The sequence below is a fragment of the Caretta caretta genome, chromosome 2 (genome assembly GCF_965140235.1).
Source record: "Caretta caretta isolate rCarCar2 chromosome 2, rCarCar1.hap1, whole genome shotgun sequence".
NCBI lineage: Eukaryota > Metazoa > Chordata > Testudines > Cheloniidae > Caretta > Caretta caretta.
Window position 1 is genome coordinate 227,571,043 of NC_134207.1, and position 20,263 is coordinate 227,591,305.

Genomic DNA, 20,263 nt, shown 5'->3' on the forward strand with positions numbered 1-20,263 from the left:
ACACATAAACATCCTGAAAGTGACATGACACTTCTCAGAGGTCTGATGACATTAGAAACCACTCAAGCTCTATCCTGGAGCTATCATGCTGTCATCAGAAGTTATTTACCATCTAAGTATAGTTCATTTTGGCATGGTCTTAATATGCATAGTTATCCATGCATTACAAACTGTCTCTGCAATTAATTGTGCTATCACAAACATGGCAAAGAGTCCTATGGCACCTTATAGACTAACAGACATATTGGAGCATAAGCTTTCGTGGGTGAATACCCACTGCTTCAGATGCATGTAGCGGAAATTTCCAGAGGCAGGTATAAATATACAAGCAAGAATCAGGCTAGGGATAATGAGGTTAGTTCAATCAGGGAGGATGAGGCCCTCTTCTAGCAGAAGGGAGGAGAAACTGCTTTTGTAGTTGGCTAGCCATTCCCAGTCTTTGTTTAATCCTGAGCTGATGGTGTCAAATTTGCAAATGAACTGAAGCTCAGCAGTTTCTCTTTGAAGTCTAGTCCTGAAGTTTTTTTGCTGCAGGATGGCTACCCTTAAATCTGCTGTTGTGTGTCCAGGGAGATTGAAGTGTTCTCCTACAGGTTTTTGCATATTGCCATTCCTAATATCTGATTCGTGTCCATTTATCCTTTTACATAGGGACTGTCCAGTTTGGCCGATGTACATAGCAGAGGGGCATTGCTGGCATATGATGGTATATATTACATTGGTGGACGTGCAGGTGAATGAACCGGTGATGGTGTGGCTGATCTGGCTAGGTTCCGTGATGGTGTCGTTGGTGTAGATATGTGGGCAGAGTTGGCATCGAGGTTTGTTGCATGGATTGGTTCCTGAATTAGAGTTACTATGGTGCAGTGTGTCGTTGCTGGTGAGAATATGCTTCAGGTTGGTGGGTTGTCTGTGGGCGAGAACTGGCCTGCCTCCCAAGGCCTGTAAAAGTGAGGGATCATTGTCCACGATGGGTTGTAGATCACTGATGATGCGTTGGAGAGGTTTTAGCTGAGGACTATATGTGATGGCCAGTGGAGTTCTGTTGGTTTCTTTCTCGGGCTTGTCTCGCAGCAGGAGGCTTCTGGGTACACGTCTGGTTCTGTTGATCTGTTTCCTTATTTCCTCGTGCGGGTATCGTAGTTTTGAGAATGCTTGGTGAAGATCTTGTAGGTGTTGGTCTCTGTCTCAGGGGTTGGAGCAAATGTGGTTGTACCTCAGTGCTTGGCTGTAGACAATGGATCGTGTGGTGTGTCCGGGATGGAAGCTGGAGGCATTAAGGTAGGCATAGCGGTTGGTGGGTTTTGGTATAGGGTGGTGTTAATGTGATTGTCACTTATTTGCACCGTGGTGTCTAGGAAGTGAACCTCCCGTGTAGATTGGTCCAGGCTGAGGTTGATAGTTGGGTGGAAGCTGTTGAAATCGTGGTGGAGTTCTTCCAGGGTTTCCTTCCCATGGGTCCAGATGATGAAGATGTCATCAATGTAGCGTAGGTAGAGAAGGGGCGTGAGTGGATGAGAGCTGAGGAAGCGTTGTTCCAAGTCAGCCATAAAAATGTTTGCATATCGTGGGGCCAAGCGGGTGACCATAGAGGTGCCACTGGTCTGGAGGTATATATTGTCACCAAATTTGAAATAATTGTGCATGAGGATAAAGTCACAGAGCTCAGCAACCAGTTGTGCTGTGGCATCATCAGGGATACTGTTCCTGACAGCTTGTATTTCATCTGTGTGTGGGATGTTTGTGTAGAGAGCCTCAACATCCATGGTGGCTAGGATGGTGTTTTCTGGAAGATCACCAACACATGGTAGTTTTCTCAGGAAATCAGTGTCACGGAGATAGCTGGGAGTGCTGGTGGCATAGGGTCTGAGTAGAGAGTCCACATATCCAGACAGTCCTTCAGTGAGACACACAATAGCAGATTTAAAGGTAGCCATCCTGCAGCAAAAAAACTTCTGGACCAGACTTCAAAGAGAAACTGCTGAGCTTCAGTTCATTTGCAAATTTGACACCATCAGCTCAGGATTAAACAAAGACTGGGAATGGCTAGCCAACTACAAAAGCAGTTTCCCCTCCCTTGGTGTTCACACCTCAACTGCTAGAAGAGGGCCTCATCCTCCCTATTTGAACTAACCTCGTTATCCCTAGCCTGATTCTTGCTTGTATATTTATACCTGCCTCTGGAAATTTCCACTACATGCATCCGACGAAGTGGGTATTCACCCACAAAAGCTTATGCTCCAATACATCTGTTAGTCTATAAGGTTTCACAGGACTCTTTGCTGCTTTTACAGATCCAGACTAACATGGCTACCCCTCTGATACTTATCACAAAGATAACATCATATACCAGTCCTATTGAAATTGGCACAACTCTAATGACATCAAAGGAATTACACTAGCATTGAATTTGACCCTATATCTTCATCTGTTCCTACTGCTTGTTCCTCAGTTGTTTACAACAGTAAACAAAAGAAAGGGAAATGTAAAACATATGTGGTCCTGAAGAACTGGCATCAGAATAGGATGTTTTTCATGAAACTTCAGCCTTTAACTCCTTAGTATCAGAAGTTCCCAGCAAGAAGGCTAGTACTGAAAATGAATTTTCCAGGAGTCGATAGCAGGATAGATTACAGACAGTGAGCTAAATACTGTACTGTACATAATCAACAGATCTCTAGTTTGATTGCCTAGTCTGGTTTTCATTATATATCTTGTTCAAAATGTAATTAATTTTTTTTACTATAGCTTAAGTTCATTCATTACATTTTAGCTTCAAAGCTGCTAAATATACAACATAAAATACTAACTGTTGTTACAGCAGCAGAAATACACATTTGTGAGAACTTATAAAGCACAGATATTGAGGGGAGGAAAGCTGCCAAGTGGCCTCCTGCTCCAATATAATTAAGTCATAATACATTAAAAATTTCTGTCCGATATCTGAGTCGTACCAAGTGAGCTGGTTTCAGAAAATTATTATGAAGGAAACTACAGAGCAGACATCAAATCCACGGTGAGATGGTTGGCTTTCCACAAGACATCCCCCACAGTATCCCCATCCAAACACAATAGTATTGCTTTGTGGAATTGACATAAATCCAAATAAAGGTATAAACAGGAGGAGAAAACACCAGCCTTGGCTCATGGACCTTGCTGAATAAACTGTAGGAAAAGACCAGATTGATAGATATGTTAGGATAGTTTATGGCAGCGGTTTGCAACAGGGGGTCCACAGGTGGGCCCCGGGGCTCCACGCACCCTTTCAGGTGGTCCACGGGGCTCTGTGGCTAAAACCCAGAGGCCGAGCCCCAGCACCTCCCATGGGGCTGAAGCCAGGAGCCGTGGGATTGAAGCCCCGATCCCCAGTGCCCCCCACAGGGCAGAAGTCCTGAGCGCATGGACAGAGTTGGGGGGACATGGGGGTGTTGCCCCCCCAAACTACAATGCAAGAGCTTAGGTGAGTCAGGCGGTGTAGGTGACGCTCCTTCCCTGGACCCCGCTGTGCGGAGCTGGATCAACCCCCATGGAATCCTGCCCACCCAGAATAGAAGTCAAACTATACCTATGCCTGAGCACCCCAGCTCAGAGCTCCAAGTTCCCCTCCTCCCGTGCTGGGCCCTAGAGTTTTATAGCACATTGTGGGGGGCCTCAGAAAGAAAAAGGTTGAGAACCGCTGGTTTAGGGGACACCCCTAAGCAACTATTCAAGTCTGGTCTAGGCTGAAAGAAGCTGATAGAGTTTACTATCTGTTCAGAGGTCTTTATGAAATAAGTCAGCCAAATAGCCATTCTCATTTCAGTCTCTCTATTCTGTTGGACATGCAGTCACAAAACAAAAATAATTTGCCCGAATCTGTGAGGTGCTCTGCACCCATTGCTGTCATTGTCTGGTGATGCTCAGCAACTTCCAGAACAAAGCACTTACAGTATCAGATACCATCACAGCTACACAATAGCTCACATCCCATTGCAAAAATGTCCCTTTCTGCACCAGCAAGGGTAGGGCAAACCTTCAAACCCTAGCCTAACTCTGCCCCTGCCAATCATTTTAAGAATTTTTATCAATATTTTATGCCAATTATTTTCTTTCATTTGACTCCTGGTGATGATGCTATTCTAGTGAAACTTCAGTTACAGGTATTTTGGTTTCCACCTGAGATTAAAACACACACACAACTTTAAAACTATCAGACATAACATAAGATACATAACTACCATGAAATATAATTTCAGGGGGTTGTGTAAAACCTAGAGATCACTTTTGTCTAGGGTGTCAGTTATTTTGATTAGGATGCTTTAGCATACTGGCAACCAATGTAGCCTGCAGAGGGCATATTCCAAGAAGCAAGAGAACACCCGTGTTCTCCAGTGTTGTAGCCTTGGAATAAATTTCAAGGAAAGACTAATCAGGAGCACAGCAGTCAAGCCTGGATGTGACAAAAGTATGTATGATTAGGGCAAGATCTACATCCCAAGAAAAACTATTGGATTTTCCAGGTAAGACAGACTTATCAAGCATGACTATTGCCTATGGTCACAACATAGTCATATGCTGACAGAGAAATCAATGACAGGTTTCAGAGTAACAGCCGTGTTAGTCTGTATTCGCAAAAAGAAAAGGAGTACTTGTGGCACCTTAGAGACTAACCAATTTATTTGAGCATGAGCTTTCGTGAGCTACAGCTCACTTCATCGGATGCATAATGCTCAAATAAATTGGTTAGTCTCTAAGGTGCCACAAGTACTTCTTTTCTTTTAGAGAAATCAATGGTGATGACAAATTCCACAGCTGTTCCACCACTGGGAGACCTGACTTATGATTAAGGGGCAACCACCACCAATCAGTATCTCACACTGCAGCATCTCACAACACAGCAAAGACTATAGAATGCCCCAATGGCCACTAGTTAGTCTTTGCTGCATTGAGTTTTAACCAGTTGTCTTTAATCCCAATGAAAAAAAAGTTGGCTGGCAAAGAAACAGTCTAATAGCCAAGAAACAGGCAATAATAGAATTGAAAGTGCTGCATGTAGTGCTGCATTTTGCCATCCACTTACTGTTGTTATCTCAGATCACAGTTTCATAAGATCTCCCCCATTAGCCTTTATGTATGGTTAAGAGTAGAAGAATACTATGGCACCCTATAGGTACAGATGAACAAGTGCCTATGAACACTCCTCCTTTCCAGGAATTATCAGAGCCATTCCAGAACAACCCACCCATTCCCACCAAGAACCACAGCCTCAGACAGACTGGGTCAATGGCTGTTGGAAGATTTAGCCATCAGCAATGGCAGTTTATCAGTGTTGTTGTCGTAGTCCTGTTGGTCCCAGGATATTAGAGAGACAAGGTGGATGAGGTAATATCTTTTACTGGAACAACTTCTGTTGGTAAAGTTGGTCCAATAAAAGGTATTACCTCACCCACCTTGGCTCTCTAGTTCCTTTGCCCCCAGTCTGCCCTGTTTAGACTGTGTCTTGTTCCCCTTCTCAGCTCTCTAATTCATTGTCTTGTGATTGGCATGAATCCCAAGGGAGCGAGTTTGGCATAGCATGCTGCTTCAAAGTACTTATTATAGCAAACAGGAAAGTACTCAAACATCATTGGTGTCCATTCCCTTACTGTGTCAGTTTGATTCTGACAAAAAAAAAATTGTGTCCCTCTCCTCTCCCCCTTACTTCTTAAATGCTGTACTTTCTCCAAAGAGAACAGTGACACCCTTTATGTTCTGGGTCAGTGACCAGGTTGAGCAAGACCAGCGATTTATTTAGAGGAAGGTGACTAGAAAAGTCACCCCCTCTGTCCAAAAGAATGAGCTGTTCCCTGGCTTTTAACATTTGATAGCTCCCCTCACTCTCTGTATATTAGTCTTTGACCTGCATTATCATTTGTTCGACACATTACAAAATGTTGTTTCCTTGGATCTGCAGCTTCAGGACATTTGCGTAACACAGCCACTCTGGACAGTTCCCATCTAGGACTTTTACAAATAAATCATTGGGCAAGAAACAGACCAAAGCCAGCCAACTTTCTGGAGCTTGCATATAGTAATAACTGGGAAATTCCAACAATATAGAAATCACTGGTATATGTTCACAAAACAAAACCTCTATTCTGAAATAATGCCTTGCCAGAAAGCACAGGGGCAGCGACAGAGAAGATTTGGAAGGCTTGGCCCCTACATGGGGGAAATTATGGGCTAAAGCCCCCCAGAAAACAACCTGTTGCTCAAATCCAGTCGACTAGCGGTTATCTTCCGGCACCCTCCTGGCTCCATGGTGAGGCTTCCCAGCAAGGGGCTTGACAGGTGACTGTTGCCGCCTTCCAGCCAGGGTGGGCCATGGACACCTGCAGATCCTGCCACTGAAGGGCTGGAACTGCGAGTAGCTCCGCTGAGTCTGGGGAGGACGCAAGGCCCCATCTCAGGGGGCCCACCCCCACTTTTAAAGGCTCAGGTTCCCACCGGGGCTGTGCCTGGCGCTGGGGCGGGAGGGGCAGGGCGCAGGCCGTTTTGAAGCCGCCAAGTCACTTGCCCTGTTCAGGACCCAGGCAGAGCCCCGCCCCGCCGCGCCTTGGCACCAGTTAGGCCAGTTTCAGGGCCGCTCTCCTGCCCCAGCGCGGGCGGGCGGCCGCGATCAGCCAGAGCAACGCGCTGCCCCTCCCGGCCTGGGCCCAGAGCCCCGCCGCAGGGGCCGGAAGGCCCTGGGGGCTCCTGCAGCGCTGTGTCCGCAGCCGCAGCCCGCTGCCCCGCCAGACCGGGCCGGGCGCCAGGCGTGTGGCGGTGCCAGCATGACCCCTCTCGCCCTGCACAGCCGCGGGGCTTTCCCGGGGGCGCTGCCGGGAAACTCTCACCGCACAGTGGACAGACTTGCAAAATCTCTTCCTCCCCCACCCCCAATCCCCGCTGCTTGATAAATGCTTCCACTCCGCTCCAAGCTGCGAGACGCGGCTCCGCAGCGACGCGATCCAGGCTGGGGAGGCGCTGGTTTGCCTGCCGCAGGCATCATCCCTCACCGAGAGTCGCGGGCGGGGGAGGTAAGTAAGTTTCTCAGGTGTCCCTCGCCTCCCGCAGCTCCAGCGGCGGGGGACTGCTCGCCAAATTGCTGCCTGCCCTTTCTCTCTGAGCCGAGGCAAGTTTTGTTTTTGCCAAGTCTGCACTGCTCAGAGGGCCATGAACTCAAACTTCTACAGTGTCCCGAATGAGCTTGCCCTGACTTTCCCCCGTGACATACATAGGGATGGCTTGCTTCCTTTCTCTTTCTTCTCTGTTAATCACCTTTCACAAAAAATGTTCCTCGCGAAAAGAGGTGATGGATGGGGCAGCACCAGAGATTTGTTGGGACTTTTTTTTGTAAGATAAAAATTAATGGTGGACAGGAAATCAGCTCAGTCTGTTACAGAGTTCATAGTTTTTTAAAAACACAAAATCTGATCCCAAGTTTATTCAGCCTTTTAAAGGTATTCATCATATTTAAAGGAAGTAAGCAAAGCACCCAGAAATACTGCTTTTGTTAAAAAAGTACTGACTAGACTGAAAAAGCAGAGTTTCTTTGTAACTACAATACCAGAAATTTTGTTTTGGATTTTAGCAATCAAAGCAACGACATTCCCATGTTTCAGAGTAACAGCCGTGATAGTCTGTATTCACAAAAAGAAAAGGAATACTTGTGGCACCTTAGGGACTAACCAATTTATTTGAGCATAAGCTTTCGTGAGCTACAGCGTAAGGTGACATTCCCATGGTATTTGATTTTCCTGATCCTGTACTTATAACTCATCAGTTGTTGAAAGGATAGCTAGATACTGCAAATTTCTTTTTCCTTGTGCAGATTCAGCTATGGACTTCATCGTTTCTATGCTCAGAAATCAGTGTTCCAATAATGTATTAATGTTTAAAATGTATATTTTATAGGTTGATATGCAAATGTCTCCATTGTTGCAGAAGGAAAAGGATTTTTCCTTAACAATGACTTGTACCAGACTGTTAATTCAGAGACCACTTGAGGCTGTCAGAACTATTCTTATCTTCGATATATGAAAAATTTCATATTCCCTGTAAACGTGCAATCATATAAAATGTCACTCAAAGTACAGCAGATTTTTTTCAGATTCTTGTTCTTTTATAAAACAGTGCATTCCGTTGAGGCTGTAATTTGTTAATTTATTTTTTTGAGATATGACTTTTCCAAAGTTCCCAGATTTGTTGGTACTAATGATTCAGAATTGCATGAAATTGTAATAACTAAAAAAAAAAAAAGTACTCTTACCGCACCAAAATATTTCAATAGTCTATGTGAAATCAAGTTTACTAGTACTTTCTTCTTCCAGGGTGAAAAGTACTTAACATGTTTGTATAGCAGTGGGCCAGACAGAATGTTCCAATTACTTCCATTCTTAGAACACAGAAGACACGTAGTTGGCTAAAGTAGCTCACTTAGTGACACACAGGAGCATTACAGAGTACTTTAAAGGATGATATCGTAGATCTGTACATGCTCAGCCTACTCTTTTTTTTATCCAAATCCCTTTTCTTAGTTGATTTTGAGATTGTCTTAGGACAAAATGGAAGGCGAGAGCAGCTCTAAAACATACTCACTAACAGAAATGATAGAAAAAACATTTCATGTGAATTTTTTCATTTGATTTTCAAGAAATTTTCTGGATGACACGATTTATTTCAATTTGAAATCAAGTTTTAATTTCATTTTTATTTTTGAAAACAAGCTTTTCCCCCATTTTAGGGTATCCCTCCTCATACACACTTTGTCTTCCTTTATTCTTGTTTGTCACTGAATGCAATAAAAAACAAACAATGTCCAGGAACCATCCTACCCTGCTCCCACCCACACTCCCTTTTTCCACTCTAACTTTTCAAAACTTCTCCAACTTTGGAAAAAAAGTTACCAACTGTCAAACAGAAAAGTGAAATTCAAACTTTGCAAAAGTTACCAAGTTGGAGAAGCTCTGAAAAGTTAGGTGGGGGGGGGAGGAAAGAAGGAAAAGGGGAAAAATGAAAACATATGGGAGGGTGTAGTGATGTGACAACTCACCCGTGCAGCACCTCCTGCTGGTCATCCTGAGAATTAGCTCTTCCAGCCCAGAGCACCCTCTGTAGGCCAGTGTCTCGCTTGCCACTAGCCCCCGTGTCCATCACAGACCCCAGTGACCTTTATCCTGGAGTGCTGCCCCAGCAGTACCCCCACACTCTGGGTCTTCCCGCCCTGGAGAACCCCCAACCCTCTAAACCCACCTTGCCTCAGTCAGTCATCATCTAACCCCTGCTCACTGGGGCAGACTGCAGTGTAATGGCCACTCATCGTTGGCAAGGGGTTAGGACCTGCTGCCTTTGCCTATCCCCGGGCTGCCCCTCTGCAGCCCCAGTACCTTTTTAGGCCTTTAACAAGGCCAGCAGCCTGGGGGTTTACCCGGAGCTCCCCAGCTCCCTTGCCCTATTCCCCAGCACTGCTCTGCCTCAGGTACCCTTCTCTCCCAAGCAGCCAGCTCCTTCTCTCTCCAGAGCTAAAGAGACGCTGCGCTAGGTACCTTGTTCCTAGGCAGCTCGTCCTTCCTACTTCAGGGTTAGAATGAGACTCCTTCAGCTCCTAGCCCGCAGCCCTCTTATAAGGGCCAGCTGGGCCCTGACTGAGCTGGCCACAGCTGTGGTCAGCTACTCACTCAGCTTTTCCCAGCTGCAGCCCTCTCCAGGGCCCCCTTCAGGGCCAGAGCAGGGTGACCATCCCGCTACAAAGGGCAGCCTTAGACATTATTTGTATTATTGTACTCAGTCACTAAAAAGGAGGGGCAATGGAGATGGGGGGGCAAAACTTTTAAATTCTTTTCATCTTTCAAAACTAAAACAAAATTTCAATTTGAAATGTCATTTCAAAATTTCCCCATCAAAAATAGAAGAAAAAAAATCAAAAGTGTTATTTTCCTACAGAAACACATTGTTTTCAATGAAACCTCATTTTTCAACAGGAAAAGTTTCAGCCAAAAAATTTCAGGCTGTATTCACTAAACACACAGAAAAATCCTGCTCTCAAGTGAGGCCAGGGGTCTTTATGCAACAAAATCCATCTGAAAATTAACTATAACACTGGATTTTAAATCACACACACACACGCACCCCAGTTGTAGCTAGGCTTGAAAATCTGTTTTGTGGTAGAGGGCATGTAAGGAACAGCTTAAGATCAATTCCTGCATGGGAGACTCACTATCCATTTATCCACACCTGCCATAATAAAGTGTCTGAACCTTCAGTCATTTTACACACAAAATTCCCATTCACACAGTACTGTTTTTTACTTTGCATTGCAAATGAGGGTGAATTGGAATAATAAGGGTATTGCACCTGATATCACTCCATGAGGTTGGCTAGTCATTCATCATGTTACTATGGAGAGGAGACCTAACTTTCAGAGCACTGTACCTCCAGAACTCCTGCAGGGCTTCGAGCTGCCACCAAAATGCTAAGAGCAGAACAAACCCAAATCAGCATTATGTCTTATGTATCATGTTCTAAAGTGCATGGAAAAAGGAAACGTGGTGTTTCTATAAATCTCTATTGCCTTAGCACCATTATTGGGTGGCAGCAGTCTTCAGAGGGAAGCCACCGTAGTTTCTATTATCTAATTTAAGTAACTCGTGGTCTCTGAGTCAGGCTCATCCCTGGTTTAATTCCACTTATTTCTTTCCACCTGAAATGTGTGAGATTGTGGCAGAGGTGATGCTTTTGGTCTTAGAAGGTTGAAGTTAGTTTAAACCTCGCTAACAGGGGGCTTTAGGGGCTATAGGTACAGTTGTAATGAAGAAACAATGAATGATATTAGAGAATGACAGGGTGGCTGGAAAGCCTTGGTTTATGTGCACAGACACCTTTGTGACTGACCTTATTTGGTCAGGGAAGGAGTAAGAACGAAAAGATTTCTTTCTGATACCTCCAGTCCTTCTGATTCACAACAGATTAAGAAGAAAAAAACCCACAAGCCGTGCTGCAGGAAGTAATTGGTTGTTATTTTGATAGGAAATTTAGATCAGAATAATTTTGTTTTACATTAAACAATGGCATATTTTAAGAGATTATTCTTTTTCTAAACACTCTTCTCAGTCTGCATTTTATTAATCAAAATGACAATTGATTGGGGCATTTTTCTTAATAAAACAGCTCGAATGGTAGTGCTTTACACTGTTGTGTCAGAGACCTGACTACAGTATCTAACAATGGTATTTAAGAGCAAAATTCTCCTTTCAGATTTAAGTGATGGAAGTACTGACTGATATTCTGGTGTCCCTGCTGGAACAGACCTTCCATTAATGTTAATGGGAAAAGAGAATATCAGAATTTAGATTTGCTGTGTGTACTTTAGGAGAATTGTCCCCTAAACATCTGAGCAGTCAAGGTCTGAGAGCAATTCCAAGGCATTGACCCAAATTCTGCCCAAACTGTTTAGCTTCCCTGAAGTCAACTGAGATCCATTGGGTGTAAATCAGAGCAGAACTGAGCTTAGTCCAGCTGCCAGGAGGTAGAAAACAGTGTGCCACATTGCTTTGGGACTGTCCACCTAGACACAGAACTGGGTCATCCTCTGCTGCTGTTTTAACAAGGAGACGCAGGAGGAAGTAAAGAACTGAGTTGTTGTCATAAACATGTTGTTAACATTATGTTACTGCTTAATTACCAACCAGGTATGAATAGCCCTGTCTTCAGCTCTTCTTGTTCCTATATTGTGAGACACCACCTTCAGAATATCCTAGTTCCAGTGATGCCTGAAACTGTTTTGCCGTCCAGCATGTCCAACAGACAACCCCTCTAATGTGTAGTGTCATAAAGCCAGACCTCTAAGGAACTTGTTCAGAGTGTTGACATCACTAATGGACAGAAGAAGATAGATTGTAATAAAATACATAGGGAACTGTTTACACCATTTATCAATCAGTTTTTAGCAAGTGATCTCATTGGATCCAGTGTATTATAATTGCTGCCATATTTATATAAATGGCATGGTTTGGGCTGTGAGAGGTCTAAAAGTATTTATTATTATTCATTTCTCTTCTTGAGTATATTACACTATTTTTGGAAATTGCACATTTTAAATAGTTTTTCTATATATGCAAAATATTTGCAAGTGTTGCTGTTCTGTTTTAGAAAATATATTCAGGGAAAATGTCAAGAATTTCAAATAAGAATTGATTTAACCCTGCCACTTCCTAAATTCCAAAGTAATTCAGGAGTTCTGCAATTTTAGACATACAGATTAAGAGGCCCAGATTATCCACTCCACTTTGTGTTGTGCCTCCAGTGCAAAGTAGTCTGAAAACCAGCACGGTCAGTAACTGAAGGAGAAGCCAAAGGGCATTGAGCCTGCGTAGAAATATAAAGGGCTGGGAAATGAGTGTGACCAAGATTTCCCTGCAGCATTGACCCCTCAGAGCCATTGGCAACTGCCATAATTTAGAGCAGTCTTCAGATGACCAGACCAGTACACAGTGTTAGAAACCTGGATATGGGCAGTCCTGCCTAGTTGTCAGAGCCGGACTTGTGCTTAATGATTGGAGCAGACATCCAGAGCAGGGAAACAGAAGCAAGGGTCAGCACCAGAGTCAGAAACCAGATGCCAAAGCCAAGGGTCAAGGTAGAGTCAGAGACAGAAATCCAAGGCAAAGGTCAGAACCGGGTTTCCTGGAATCAGGGAACACAGGAGCAGGACTGGGAAAAGGCAGGAGCAGAAATTAACGCATCCACAGGCAAATGCTTTGAGCAACCAGTGCCCTGCTGCTGGTTTTAAGAACATATCTGCTGATCCCCTGAGCCAGTTGTGCTGTTTAACCAGTCAGGTGACTGTGCTCTTAAATTGCCTGGGGATTAAGCTAGCAGGTAAACAGACTAGCTGTGGCCTGACACCCAGGAACTCAGGGAAGGTAAAAATGGCTTACACTAGCCACCTTTGCGCTGACACTATGAGCTCTTCAGACACATCCAGGGAGTACAATCATACTATCACACTGGTAGCAGAAATCTTTACAGGTTAGTTTGTTAAACATTTCATTTCTGTAACAACATATTCCACATTCCTTAAAATTAGCATTAAATTTATGTTCATATTCTGCAATCAAGAATTATTACATAATTCCTTTATGGGCACTGCCTACATTAGGTTAAAAGGTGTTGTAAATATGCATTACGTTAAGAAATACCAAAAAGTTACAGTCTGCACTGTCCGGGGAATTTTACAAGAAATGACTCTTATAGTATGATCTGATTGCAACATCTGTTGACAGATCTTTAGTCAGGTCTTTTGGACCAGTGCATTCTCTAATGATTCTCCCCAGCAGGGATAATAAGCCAGAAGTATTGCAGCCGGTTCAAACTGTCTTCCTCACTTTGTCCCTTTGTGGGGTGCCTCACATTTGCAAATGATTCCAAAATCCCTGCTTTCAGCTATACTACCTGGAAAACATGGTTTACAAGGTGTCCCAAAATGCACTGATACAATCACGGTTGTTAGGTAAGCTGTGTGTGTACATACCAAAATGGATTGTCAAGAATGATGTTACTATGTGGACACATAAAATTGCTGCAAGGCCAGGGGATATATAAAACATCTTATCACTTTTTGATTTCATAGTTATAGCAGCATTTGTTCACGCAAGCTTTTCAGCAACTACTTGCAAGGCTGACTGCTAGCCACTGCTTGGGGCTTTTCTTCATTGGCAGTTATTTCCCCAACTCTTCTGTTTGCAAGTATCACAGGTATAACTTGTACTTACTCAGGAGTGCCACCCATCACGAGGAATTTGGGACACTGTACACCAGTTGCAACAATAAGTTAGAAAGAATGTAAGCCAGCAGCTCGGGAGGGTTAGAAAAAGAGAAAAACGAGCCAATCTGACAAACAGCAGAAAAGGAAATCCAGAAAGGAAAAGGTGATAAAGGGAGGCCAAAATGGGCAAAGCTGAACAGAGCTGCATACGGAGGCTTCATATCAAGCTTTGAAAACTACAGAAGGACTCTGGTGGACATAAACAGGGAAAGGGGATCATAGAAGGGAATGCTGAATTGAGAAGGTGCTGCCTTAGTCCATTCAAAACAGAACCTTCAAATGGATGGAAAACAGGGACAGCCCAGAGGATCTCAGTTGTCTTGGTTAGCAGGAGGTGGCTAGATGGTGCCGCAGACCTCAGTTCAAATATTATATTGGGTGACAACATTTCAAGTTTACTTTGTTATTAATCTGGCCAGATTTACATGTAAGTGCTAGAACCAGTCCTTCCTTAAAACTCTGGAAAGAGGAATGATCAGTTTCAGAACAGCCTTGGTAATATTTTCAATGTAGTGATCACTTCTTACAAAAGTTACAGCAGAACTGGGTCTTTGCCCCTCAATTTACCTTGAATCCAAAGTACCCTGAATCTAAGCACATGTTTTGTGGGTGCAACGTGACTGTGATGCAGGCTCTAATGAGAGAGAAACTGGATGAGTTCTTCAAGATTCTGTCAAGGACATAGAAAATAAGCAAGAGGGAAAGAAAGGATTATTTCTTTCTTAAAAATAGTATTTTATCAAAATATGGCAGTCCACAGCATTGTGCAAGCAAGAATGCAGATAAAATGAATGTACTGTAAAATCAGTTCTGGACCATATCCAATGTGTCTTTGATCCTGATCACGTGTTCTGTTTGTTTTGGCAGGCAAAACTCTTGCTTGAGCTATTTCTCTTTTAATAATTCCAACTTGTTCTCCCTCTTTCTCCCACCCTGCAACTTTATATTTTGTGATGGAGAGCCAAGAAACCCCACTGAAGCCTTTCCACAACAGTAGGTAGCCTGCAGTTTAATGTAGTCTATTCATCTGCATTCCAGAAGCAGTAGATAGCAAAGCGGAATGGGCCTGATTTTCCTCTCAATTGCACCAGCACAGAAGCAAGAGTAACTCCACTGAAGTCAACAGTTATCCTCGTGTAGGTGCGAAGAGAATCAAGCCCATAGTATGTTTCCATAGCTGAATGGGTTGTTTTCTGTGTATTGTTCAAAGTGACTGGTTTTGAACCAGCTGTGTGAGTAGTTATCTGGATGCAAGAGCACAGCCAGCTAGCTAGTTCATGGATATGTCTAGCAGTGTCCTACTGATGGACTTTCCAAATATTCTACCAGCTCATAGTTCAAGTCTCTGTAGAGACCAAAATAATATACGAGGATCATAATTCAAACACGTTGCTCACTTGCTCTCACTAACCTGTCTTTTGACAAGTAGAGAATATTATATACATATATAGAGCTATATGTACACCTAAGGCACTTTTAGGATACCCATAATTATAATATTACTGAATATTAAGCACAGGTTGCCCTATTGGCATAGCCCCACATTGAGGGAGCAAGCAGGAACTCCCAGAAGAATTGTTATCTGGTGCACAGGGGATTTGAAAATGTGGGTTTAGGTGACTTAGCCAAGATCCCAGAGCAAGCCATTGGTCTAGTTGTAATAGATCTCCCAACTCTCAGTCCTGTGCTTTAACTAGGCCTCAGACTTCTGGCGGAATCATTTTCTATTCTGTGTGCAGCTCACGGAATTAAATTAGTGCTTGATACTTTTAAGACTCTGAACAGTTTGACAACTCTGAAAGTGCAGAGGAAATAACTTGGCTTTTAGCTGGGTCTTGTGTATTTATGGGAACAGTCTGAGGCAGTGAGATTTGCAGCTTTCTCAGTACTGTGTTATGATTTAGACAACATTAAGCACACCTATTAAGGCCTATACTTCATATATTTGAAGAATCTCCAGACAGCTTTAGTGTTCTCCTAATAAAAAGCAGATGTGGGAAACAGAATACCGGTGTGTTGTCTGTAGTAGGATTTATCATCTCCAACAATTCTTTTGATCAGCTTTGTCAAACTCAGAGCTCTGGACCTTTTTCTGAGAGTAACTGCCCAGGAAAGGACCTCATTTACGTAAAAGTAAATTGGCCAATAATTGGTTATAATATGTTTTTAAGCCTTTGATCCCTCACATTGTTTTGTTCTCTTCTGTGTGGGTTTTATATGAGAAACAATGTAATTCATAGCATAATAATCCAGTTTAGTCACATATAAGTCTCCCAGTTGTACATGAATTAGAAGACAGATTATATAATATATAAATGAGGAGGGCAGGAACTGTTTTTACAATTGTGCACTAATAAAAAACTGAGCATATTGTATTTTTATTTGTGACAAAGTCATATATATTTCAAAATAGTAAAATGATTTTTTTTTACATAAATGAAACTAGCTGTGGGTATTGCATATATATTTTAGGTTGCTTTTTAAACCACATTATTCCATTGTTCTCCAAAATGCATGAAGGTAGTTGATTAAAACACACACGGCAAAATACTTAAAGAAAAATACATTCAAAATGACAGTACTATTCAATATACATGTCATATAAAATTACTCAGTCTCTTTATCAAGTTGCTGGTATAGAATTTAGTTTAAGTGCATTTGGTCAGACAGTTTGTCTAACTTGCATATCCATGGCTATCTTTTTCCCTTTGATAAAATTATTCAGGCCTCAGACATTCCAACACAAACCAAGCATCTCATTACAAGGAGCAGTCAGGGATTACTTCTGCTTGTGAGCATATGCAGGAATCTGTACCGGAAGTGATGAGGCAGGATTTACTTCTAGAGCAAGGGCATTTTGTCTGACTCTGTAGGGCATGGAGGGGGGAAAGACTGCCAACCAAGACAGGTGAATTCCTCAACAAAAATGTGTACTTGTTTATGCAGAAGAGACAGAGTCTAACTGTGCCCAGACACTACACAGATGTGCCTCCGCACAGAGGCCAGGCATAATCAGAGCCCCTGCTCTCCCTGGACCTGCAGACTGTTCTCTTCCAGAGCTACGCTGAATGAAATAACCGCTAGAACCATTCAGGAGAGGCAGAGTGAAGGTGTTGATTTGCAAGGAAGGCTACAGTCCTCACATATGTTGGGGGGTGAAATTTACGTAGGTCGATGTGAATGATGGGACAGTTGATGAACCAATCTGACTGACAGCACGAGTTAAACACTGGACTCCATGTGAAGCTAATAGAGATCAGCAGCTGAGGGTCAACACAGGAGCAACACAATGGACTAAATTACTGGCCGGTCAGTGAGAGTACTTAGTTCCAAGGTGTCAGGAGTTTTTCCCCGTGCTGTTAGGTAACTATAAACAACCCTTTTTAAATTTGAAGGGGTAGATTTGGTTCACAAAGGTGAATCTAGAAAGCAGGTTTGATATGACATTTTTATCATGTCTCCTCTATGACTTTCTGTAAATTTACCCTGACAAACCTCAGGCCATGTCTACACTACAAAATGACGTAGGGTGCAGCTCATCCACTGGTCACCCATCCCCCACACTCCTCCTTCCTTGTCCACCTCCTCCCCCTCACTGTTCACGGTGGGGGTCTGTGACTTGGGCTCCTCCGAAGTATCCATGGCGCTCTTGGGGATGGGTGTCTCCACCAAGGATGGCTGGCATGCAGCTTTTTGTAAAAGCAGCAGGTATCCAACTCCACACTAGATTGATTGTTGACCTGCCTTGCCTTCTGGTATGCCTGTCGCAGCTCCTTGGCTTTCACATGGCACTGTTGCCTGTTCCCGTTGTAGCCCTTCTCCCACATCCCCCGAGCAATCTGCTCATAGAGGTCCATATTTCTACGGCTGGATCAGAGCTGTTCCTGCACAGCCTCTTCTCCCCACAGGCCCAGGAGATCCAATACCTCTTGTGTACTTTAGGCGGAAGTGTATCTGCAGCATGCCGCCAGCATGGTCAGCTAGGCAGTTACACTCAACAATGGAGAGCGGCTAGGTGTGCTCACCTCACCAGAAAACCAGGAAAAGGAATTTCAAAAATTCATGGGGCTTTAAAGGGGACGGGCAGCTGACCCCTGGGCAGAGGAGTTCACAATGGTGACCAGAGCGATCAGTATGGGGCATTGTGGGACAGCTACTGGAGACCAGTAATAGTAAGCATAAGTAATACAGCGCTCACAGTGACACTGTGTTGACCTAACTACATTGACACTGAGTCTACGCCGCCCACAGAGGTGGTGTTAAGTCAGTGTAATGGGGCAGTTACGTCAGCAGGAGCATCTGTCCTCTGGTGTCCGTGCCTTGTCATGGCAGGACAACTTGCGTGCTCTAATGATCCCCAGAGTCTGTGTCGGCGGGGGCTTTTTGCTCCTGGTAGGTTCAACCATGCCGGATTGGTCTGTGGGCGAGGGGCCAGACAAAACAGACACCGTTGTTCTCCAGATTGGGGGTCAGGCATAGGGCTAACAACCCTGTCCCGTAAAAAACAAAATATGTTACGGAAACAGCAACAGAGAAATTAACCATTAATGTATGTGATGGCTTTCGGGAGTCAATGACCTGTATGACTGCCAGTGGTGAAAGCCAAAAGGAAGCCACTGGCATGAAGACTGAAGTGCTCAACACCAAGAGAAAAACGAAACTTGGTTTTTGGAACATACAGACAATGTACGAAGCAGGAAAGCTAGCTCAGGTCAGAGCAGAGATGAGATGCTACAGCTTACACATCCTGGGTGTCAGCGAGAGCAGATGGATGGGATCAGGAAGATTAACAGCAGCCTCGGGAGAAACTGTGCTGTTTTCTGGACGGGATGATGGACAACATCATGAGGGTGTTGCCATCCTTTTGAAGAAGGAAGTGGAGTATTCCCTGCTTGCATGGAAATCCATCAGCAGCAGAATTATGAGAGCCAGACTGAAAGAGAAACATAATAATATCACCCTGATTCAGTGTTATGCTCCAACAAATGACAGTGATGAAGACGTAAAGGACAAATTCTACCTTACACTACAGGCGGAGTTAGAGAGAGTACCACGCAATGACCTAACTATCACCATGGGAGACCTGAATGCCAAGGTCGGTAAGGACAACACAAACAACGACAGAGCAATGGGAAGACATGGGTGTGGCACTGTGAATGAAAACAGAGAAAGGGTTGTTGATTTCTGTAATATGAATGACCTAGTAATCGGTGGAACCCTATTTGAACATTGTGAAATTCACAAGCTGACATGGTGTTCTCCAATTGGCAGAGATAAGAACCAGATTGACCATATCATGATCAATGGCAAATGGCGACACTCACTGACAGATGTGAAAGTGAGAAGGGGTGCAGATGTTGGCAGCGACCACCACCTTGTGACAGCCTCCATCAAGCTAAAACTGAGAAGTGTGAGTCCACCAAACAAGGGACATAGATGTTATGATATTAATAAGCTAAAGTCCCTTGAAATACTGAAGGCCTCTGTTCTGCAGTTAAAGAACAGGTTTCAAGCACTTGCAGACCTTGATGAAGAGGAGGGAAATGCAGATGAGGAGATCAACAAGAAGTGGGACAAAGTAACAGTAATTTATAAACAGAGCAATGAAGCCTGTTTAGGCTACAGGCAGGCGAGAAGGAAGGAGTGAATTACACTCAGCACATAGAACGCCACAGAAACCAGACGAGCCCTGAAGAAAAAAGTTTTAGACACAAAATCCCAGAAGCTAAAGGCCAAATACCATGAGCAGTATAGCAAGGCACACCGGGAGGTCAAACGCCTTGTGAGAGCGGACAAACTGCATTAAATTGATAATCTAGCAACACAAACAGAGGATGCAGCTGCTTGCGGTGAACAAGGAACCGTCTATAAAATAACGCGGCTTATCGGTGGTAAACGGCAGACACCAACAAACAATCTCATCAGGAACAAACAAGGACACCTACTAACAACCGAAAAAGAACAAGAAATGCACTGGACAGAGCCATTTCAAAGAATTGTTGAACAGGGAGCCACCTAAAGAGGAAGCAAACATCCAGGAGGCAGAAGAAGATCTTGATATCAACACAGACACTGCAACTAAGGAAGAGATCATTCAAGCCATCAAATGCTTAAAAAATGGGAAAGCTCCTGGCAAGGATAACTTGAATGCAGAATTGTTCAAGATAAATCCTAAATTAGCAGCATCTATCCTGGCCCCTCTATTTACATCAGTCTATGAAAGGGAAAAAGTGCCAGATGAGAGGACCAAAGGGGTTATAGTGAAAGAAAGAAGGAAGAAAGGAACTCAATGATTGTAATAACTGGCATGGTATCACACTTTTATCTGTGCCAAGCAAAGTATTATGTAAGATCATAGTCCCAGCATATATCAGAGGCAGTTAATAATGTTCTCAGAAAAAAGAAAAGGAGTACTTGTGGCACCTTAGAGACTAACAAATG

At 43.7% G+C, this 20,263-nt stretch overlaps 1 protein-coding gene across 2 annotated transcripts in view; it reads left to right on the forward strand.

Annotated features, from left to right (window-relative positions):
* Positions 1-6,642: 6,642 nt before the first annotated feature.
* The window catches only part of STEAP4 (STEAP4 metalloreductase), a 34,867-nt gene continuing 21,246 nt past the window's right edge, over positions 6,643-20,263 (forward strand). Inside the window, exon 1 of one of the 2 annotated variants that reach the window (XM_075125872.1) lies at positions 6,643-7,041. In XM_075125872.1, the coding sequence (XP_074981973.1) occupies positions 6,918-7,041 (124 nt within the window). In that variant the 5' untranslated portion in view covers positions 6,643-6,917. The remainder of the gene's footprint in view (positions 7,042-20,263) is intronic. The other variant, XM_048838081.2, reaches the window with a different exon arrangement.